This window comes from Pteropus alecto, unplaced genomic scaffold (genome assembly GCF_000325575.1).
Source record: "Pteropus alecto unplaced genomic scaffold, ASM32557v1 scaffold86, whole genome shotgun sequence".
NCBI classification, from domain to species: Eukaryota; Metazoa; Chordata; class Mammalia; order Chiroptera; family Pteropodidae; genus Pteropus; species Pteropus alecto.
Genome location: NW_006442109.1, coordinates 9500558 through 9507934, shown reverse-complemented (window position 1 = coordinate 9507934; position 7377 = coordinate 9500558). Strand labels below are relative to the sequence as shown.

At 46.2% G+C, this 7377-nt stretch overlaps 1 protein-coding gene across 1 annotated transcript in view; it reads right to left on the bottom strand.

Annotated features, from left to right (window-relative positions):
• MEGF11 (multiple EGF like domains 11) overlaps positions 1 to 7377 on the bottom strand; it is a 325200-nt gene that overhangs the window by 207492 nt on the left and 110331 nt on the right. Inside the window, exons 3-4 of the mRNA XM_006920242.3 lie at positions 4581 to 4682; positions 576 to 676 (exon numbers count right to left, since the gene is read on the bottom strand). Of these exons, the coding sequence (XP_006920304.1) occupies positions 576 to 676; positions 4581 to 4682 (203 nt within the window). The remainder of the gene's footprint in view (positions 1 to 575; positions 677 to 4580; positions 4683 to 7377) is intronic.

Below are 7377 nucleotides of genomic sequence, written 5' to 3'. Positions count from 1 at the left end.
TCCTTCATGAACCCACTTTTTCTTCAGTGTCTTCCAATCCTTTATGGAAATCCTCCCACTTACTGGAACCGGTCCCTTGTGATCTATCTTATTCTTGCTACCATCTATTTGGATACTATGATCTTGCAATCCAATGATCCAGCCCGCCTTCCTCTCTTCCATCTGCCCATCCATCCATCCATCCATCCATCCATCCATCCATTGATCCATCCATCTATCCATCCACCCACCCATCCACCTCCCCATTAACTCTATGCCAAGCACTGAATACTTCTTCCCCATTGCTCTCCAGAGCACCCACTATAGAAGCATCTACTTCTTTTCTATTCCCATTAAAGCCTAGAACTGACTTGCTTCCATCCACCCTCTTAGGAGGGTCAGTGTGATGGACAAATCTGTGCTAACATATTTGCACCAGACCCATTGCCCCCTCAGAGATGGCAGCAGGCAAGGATTTCTGAGGCCTATGATCCAGGGCCTGAATGACAGTCCTACCTCTTTCCCCTTGGTTCCCCTCCCCTTTCATCCCGACTGAAGCCAGAATAGAGACAGCCCCTACATACACCCCTACATACGTATGCAGAAGTCTCCATTCTCATAGTAGCCAGGGCAGCACTGGGACCTCCGCCGGTACATGGTCCGGAGACCGCGCCGATATGCCGTCTTATAGCTGATCCTAAGGCACAAGGGAGAAAGCCACTTGAAAATATTGAAAATCAATCACTCCTGTTAGAATGATATTTGTGTTAAGCCATATCGAGGATGCCATTCAATAATTACTTTAAAATGCATGGTGGTTTCAAATATGAAGGAACACAATAAAAAACAATCGATGGCAGGATCTGGGCGGTTATATTACTGACAGGGCATTTGCTACACCTGCTGACATTTCACCAGTCTCTTCAGAGTATACTTAGAAAGCTTGCAGAAGATACTTTCTAGGGTGATGTTCTGGAGGGTAACTGGGGGCTTTGCCTTCAAACCTCCAGAAGCTGGGCTAGAGGAGCCCATGGGGTAACCTGGATGGGACTGGGGCTCTGAGAGTTTCTATGCCTATCGCCACCACCCCAATAAGCAGACTGTTCACAGACCCTAGGAATAGGTCCGTCCACTCAGAGAACTGAAGTAGAGTCAGCAAAAAGACCCTATGAGTCTGACTCAGTCCCAGATGTGGATTAATCTCTCCTATACCAAAAATAATACCTCCTGGGGAAGGTATTATATTCACCCCATGCCAGAGAGATTTATAGGCAAAATCTCATTCCATTCCCTCCTTGAAGTAGGTAGCATTATTATGCCCCTTTATTTTATTTCTTTTTTAGACTTTTTATTCTTATTGAATTGTATGTACCCCTCCGCTCACTTTGCTTTATGGATAAGAAAACACAGTCAGAGAAGTTAATGACTTGCTCAAGGTCACACAGTTGAACAGTTTTAGAGCCAGGATTCAAACCCACTAGGCTTAACTACTGCCCTGTGCCAGTTCCCATAGGGTGGCTTGCTGGGCTTATGCGATGGCCATTGTGAAAGAAAAATACAAGGGAAATAGATGGTGTGAGGACTGAGTCCTTCTGAGGGAGTCAAAATGGGGTATTGATAGGCAAAGCCCCGTCCTCACACACAGGATCAAATGGAAAAGATGCGAAGTGGCCATTAAAGACAAAAGAGGAAGTAACTTCCCAAGGTCATGACATGTAACTAGGACTCAACCCCAAGTCCTCGGGCCTTGAAGCCAGAGCTTTCTCATTTTCCCACGAGCACTCCAGGGAAGCCTGCCCTGTAGACTCCTCCTCAGCGGCCAGAACAGTGGGGGCTGGTCAATGGACATACTGGCAGTCTACTCTCCATCGAGGGTCAGGCCCACTTGAGAATGGAGTCCTACTGCACAGGCTCCCAGTCCTTAAAGCCCTCGCTCTATGACAAATGACAGTGTAGACTCTGGGGAAATCCGTGATATTTAGGAATGTCGTAAACTAAGGTCATTCTACTTTGTCAAAAGCCCATAATGAAAGGTAAGCCGGCTTCAAAGTGAAGCTACTTTCCCAGCACAGGAAGGCAGCTCCTGGCAATTTCAGGGGTGGTGTAAGCCTCTCAGATAAAGAACAACTTGGGGTTGACTCAGAGGTCATCCAGTCTATTCCTCCTACCAAACTGGGTTCTCCTAAAGCCCTCCAATGGAAAGGTGGTCTTGGCATCATTAAAGCCTCCCAGGAGAGAGATGTCCCCACAGCTTTTGGCTTCCCCATCCTTGCTCGCTCTCAGCACTGGGGTGGGAAGCAGGAGAGGGAAGGAATTGGGAGCCAGGCTGCTGTCAGGAGAATGATGCTGCACTCAAACAAGGCATTCCACACAGAGGCAGACTGATGGTGCAGCTGTCAGTGTGCACATTCCAGGTCATCAAGAAAGCTGTAAGGCGACTCAATAATTTAGCAAAATAATTCATGTTCCAGGAATTCAGCCTATTTTAATAAGCAGCCACTCACTCACCTTTCCCCAGTGGTGACGGACGGCAGCTCCAACCTCCAAGGACCCGACAAAGCCACACCTCAGAGCAAACTTAGCTCTGGCACAGGGCCTGACAGGTTTATGGAGGGAGCAGGAATTATATTTCTGCCTCCATCTTTGACCAGGGCCACAGGCAGCTAACTTGGCACAACTGGGGAAGTTAGAAGAAGGCATATGGTCTCACCTCCTCATTTCACAGTCAAGGGTTAGGGGAAGGGGACGTAGTAATGCTGAGTAGCTTCTGTTGGACCAACCTTCCTGCAAACAGCTATATGATCTGGGGAAAATGTAAAAACAACTACCTGAAGGTACTAGAAGAGAACAGAAGTAGATACTGGAGGGAAGTAGACATTAGGAAGGAGGAAATGACACTGTGCAAGGTTAGCCCAAGGGCAGGCCCCAGTCAACAATGAATACTCCAGGTGTCTAAAATTCAGATAGAAGACTTGCAGCCTTACAGGTTTGAAGAACCACAGGACAAATCCAGGATGGACCCAGCAACTAGAAAGTGAGAAGGGAAACCCAAGAAAGAAGAGAGCCACAAAGAGGAAAGCCCCATATTCTTTATAAAATCTCTGCCCAAACTTTTGGCCCATGAATTAAATGTGTAGAGAGCAGATTCCGAGCAGTCCAGCTAAAGCTAAAAATATTGAATTTTCAGAGCTTGGAAACTAAACTGAGTTTAGACAAGTTAACTGGCTGCTAAAACAAACAAATAAGCAACAACAAGTCAATACTCTCTGGAGGAACAAAATAGAATTCAGTCTCTACAGTCTCCATTGTTCAAAATGCCCAGAATACAATTCAAAATTACTAGACATATAAAGAAACTAGAAAATATCACCTATATAATAGAAAAGGCAATCAATGAAGGCAAGCCCTGAGATGACTCAGATATTGAATTAGCAGACAAAGATTTTAAAGTGGCTATGATACCTATGCTCATTGTCTCACAGCAAGTTACTAACAAAATCTCAAACAATACCAGGATTTCAGCTTTTCAGCACAGAGCAAGTTTCCCCATCCACATGCTACCCACTATGATTCCTGTCTATAAACCAGAGACTAGGCCCACAAGGAGGAAACAAAAGAAATCGAGAACCAACACAGATGCTCAACAACTAGGAAAAGGGCCTTCCAGGTGGCTTCTTCCTCATTCCCTCACTTAACCCCTTTGTCTACTGGTTTTTCACTCCTTCAAATAATAATGCCACCTTCTCTAGGTCTAATATCTTACTCTTCTCTATTCTCCCCTGCACTTTTCAAAGTATTTTCACATCCCTGACCTCACTAGACCCTGGAGGTAGGTAAGGCAAGGATCATTCTGTTTGATGAGTGCACGGGAATCTCAAAATAAAGTGACTTGCTCAGAATCATCCAACGAAACATGTTCTTTCTTCCTCTCCTCTCTCCCCCAGTGACATGGGAGTATGTCATGACTTGTAGGAGGGTGGTAGACAAAGGAGCAAGATTCCCACATGCGGTTGTTCAGATGCTGATAGGGTGCTGACTTCTAGCCTGCACTCTGTTCTCCAAGCTAGATTCCCTAGCATGGGGCTACATCTGCTCTGAGGGGGACTGTTCAGAAGCAGACCTAAGGCAAGGATTCAAGGATAAGTAGTTTATTTGGGAGGTGATCCTAGGAAGCACTAGGAGGGGAATAGAAAAATAAGACAGGAAAGTACAGGCAATCAATTCAGGGTGTGCTGTTGAGCATAGTACTGCTACGTGTGACTGGGGACTACTGGGATATAGTATAGAACACGTTCAAAGTGTTCTTCCTTAGGAAGAGAAAGCTAGGGTATCTACCTACCTACTCCTTACCTGTCACTGGTTGAGGGATGCACCCAAGGACATTCTCTAGCATTTCTGGCCTGCCCTGCTCATAAGCTCCTCTGGCAAGAAAGAAGCCCTCAGTAGAGCATCTCAAGGGTTCAATGTGAAGAGTAAGTACCAAGGGGATATAGGGTATACTGACCACATCTGTGACAGGGGCCTTTTACTAATTGGTACAAAGGCAAGCCCAGAGGACCTGGCAATCTTTCCCTGCCCAGTCATCTGAGAGAGGTACTCACCGGTGCCTGGTACACTTGAACCAGTTGAGGATATCTGTGCATCGTGTGTAGTAGATCTGGTCGAAGGGATGTGCATAGGATTCCTGGACGGTCACGGCATAGCTGAGAACCAAACAGGAAATGGAAGCTATGGTCAGCCCTTGGGAGGCTGAGTTGGTATTCAAGGTGTGGTCTCCCTTCCCAGGGGAGCCAGGCCACAACTAAGTGTCCAGGAGCTCCAAAATCTCCTACCCCACTATCCTCCTGCTACCCTGGATGCCCTTGGCATCCATACCCACCTGATCCCTGGTTGAATCCAGGACATACCCATTCGTGCTCTTTCTCCCAGCTCATTCTAGTTCATTTGTTCATTTAACAGAGAATGAATAAAGGAGGGTTTATCCTTATGTGATTCTGGAAGACATGGTCAACAAGTTTTTTAAAATAGTCTATACTTGTTTAGATTTTTATGGTTTACAAAGCACCTGCATGGAAGCTGATCTTTGCAGCAACTGTGTGAAAGTAAGTAGCCCCATTTTGTAGATGAAGAAACTAAGGCTCCGAAAGAGGTGACTTGCCCAGGTCACATAGCTGCAATAGTTGCTGATAGATATTAAGTGCCCTGTGTTAAGTGTTTTAATCCCTTTTAATCTTCACACAATCTTTCTAAGGTAGGTGGCATTGTTATCCTCATTTTACAGATGAGGAAACTGAGCATCAGAGGGGATAACTGACTTCCTCCAAAACACCAGTTACCTTCTGCCTTATTATATAGTTGGGGGTCCATCAAGGACATACCACAGGCCTCCTGATCAAAGTGGTATCTCATCATTCTGTCTGTTAGCTGTAAACCTGGACCAGTGGGTGGAAGCTACAGGAAAGCAGGTCCCAGCTTCAACAAGCTACCTGTCCACTCCTGGAAGTTGTATGAAAAGGCAATTAAACCAGAATGTAAAGCAGACTCACACTTCCGGTGCAGGCTGGGCGAGGACCACAGCTGAGATTTCAGGAATTAATTTTTATGTAGGCTGATACTATTCAATGTTTCCCCCTAGAAGGCTCACTGACCTGGGCCAGATGGCCAGGTCCAGGCTATAAAAGCCCATCTGCTTTGCCTGAGGAAACCGTTGGCTTACTCATAAGGGGGCTGGGCATGCCAGCTCCCTGACTAAATCCACAGCAGGCTCTTTGATGCCTGAAATGTCAAAGGTTTAGAATTCAGAAAGAGGAGGCCAGAAGCAGCCAGCAATGCCCAGGAGGGGCTCAGGGTGGTGGGACATTTGTTTCTCTCAAGCAAGGAGGATATAAGGAAGACCCTTGGTGAACCTCTACCTGGTGAGATGTGCATCAGATATACACATCTATGCAGACTTGGCCTAAAACCCTGTTTTATCTATAGATTTGAAGAAACTAGGCAGCTCCGTACCCACCCCTGGCTTCCCAAAGGCCCCTTCCAACTCTGAAATTCCATGACCCTGTGCTCTGATACGTCTACTGAGCACCTCATTTAGAGGCAGGAGAATAAATGAATAAGAAGCATGGGCTCTGGGTCAAGGTTGAACCCTGTCACTTGTCAGCAGCATGTTTTTAGACATATAAGACTCATATAAACTTTTGTTTCCTCACCTGTAAATCTGTGATAATAATACCAGGGGCTTCGTATAGTTATTGTGGAATAAAGAAGGTAATAATAGTATCAATCTCTCAGAGTGTTGGGAAGATAAAGCAAGATAATATATGTAAAATGCTTAACAGGTACACAGTAAGTGTGTAATAGAAATTGACCATCATTATTATAAAATTGGCAGTAATTCACCTCCTGTGCTAGTTAGTCACTGAGGGTTATTTCCTCCCAGACCATGGTAAGGGAGACAGAGGAAGACCCACACAGAGAATGGACTCCCCACCTTTGTTTTGTACTTGGGGGTTCAGGCAGTCCCTCCCCAGCATTGACAGGAACAGGGGGTGCTCAGAGAAAAGTCATCATCTCAACAGAGGGGACAGCGAGGGTGTCATAGGGACAGATCTGGCTCTGCAGGGGTGCCCTGAGCAGAGCAAGTCTGGCAACGAGACCTTGAACCAACTCCAAGTCACCAGGGTGAAATGTATGCCCCTGGTTTCATGGCTGAGTGGTTTAACATGCTCATTTGCCAACATGCTAATGAGGGGCCAGATTAATCTTGTAGAGCTGGACTTTACTAGCCAACGGAGGTCTTTCCACTGTGTTTTATGGTGGAGGGGGCGTAATTAACAAGGAGCCTGCCAGAAGCACTAATCCAGCTGGGAAATTCTCCCTAAGCAGTCTCTGGGGACTGGGCTGTGTTTCTGGAATGACACAGACTAGATCCATCCATGTGTAACTGGCAATGGAGCTAAGCTGGAAAAGCCAAGAAAGAAGAGGCACCTAGTATTAAGGGGCATCACTGCAAGGCCTCCCTAGAGGCTGGAGAAGCCCAGGGGGTACCCAGACCTCATTTTAGCTGTTAGGATCACTCCTTGTCCTCTCATCAAAGCTATATATTTGGCTGATAGCCCAATCAGCTTGAAAAGTCAGCTCAACGCAGGCCGAGTTCAGAATATTTTCATATTCCAAATGTATTCATGTTGGGCAGGTTTAGAAAATCAGAATTCAGTTTAAGTTTGAACTAATCCACTGGTACGAATGGGACTTAGAGAAGAAGGAAGTCAGTGTGGGCCCTGCCATCAAGGAAGGCTTCCTGGAGGAGGGGGACCTGGATGGACACAGTGAGAAAAGGCAGAGGTGAGCAGATGAGAAGGAGGCATTCTGGGGGCTGGGATATAGCACTGACATCAGCAG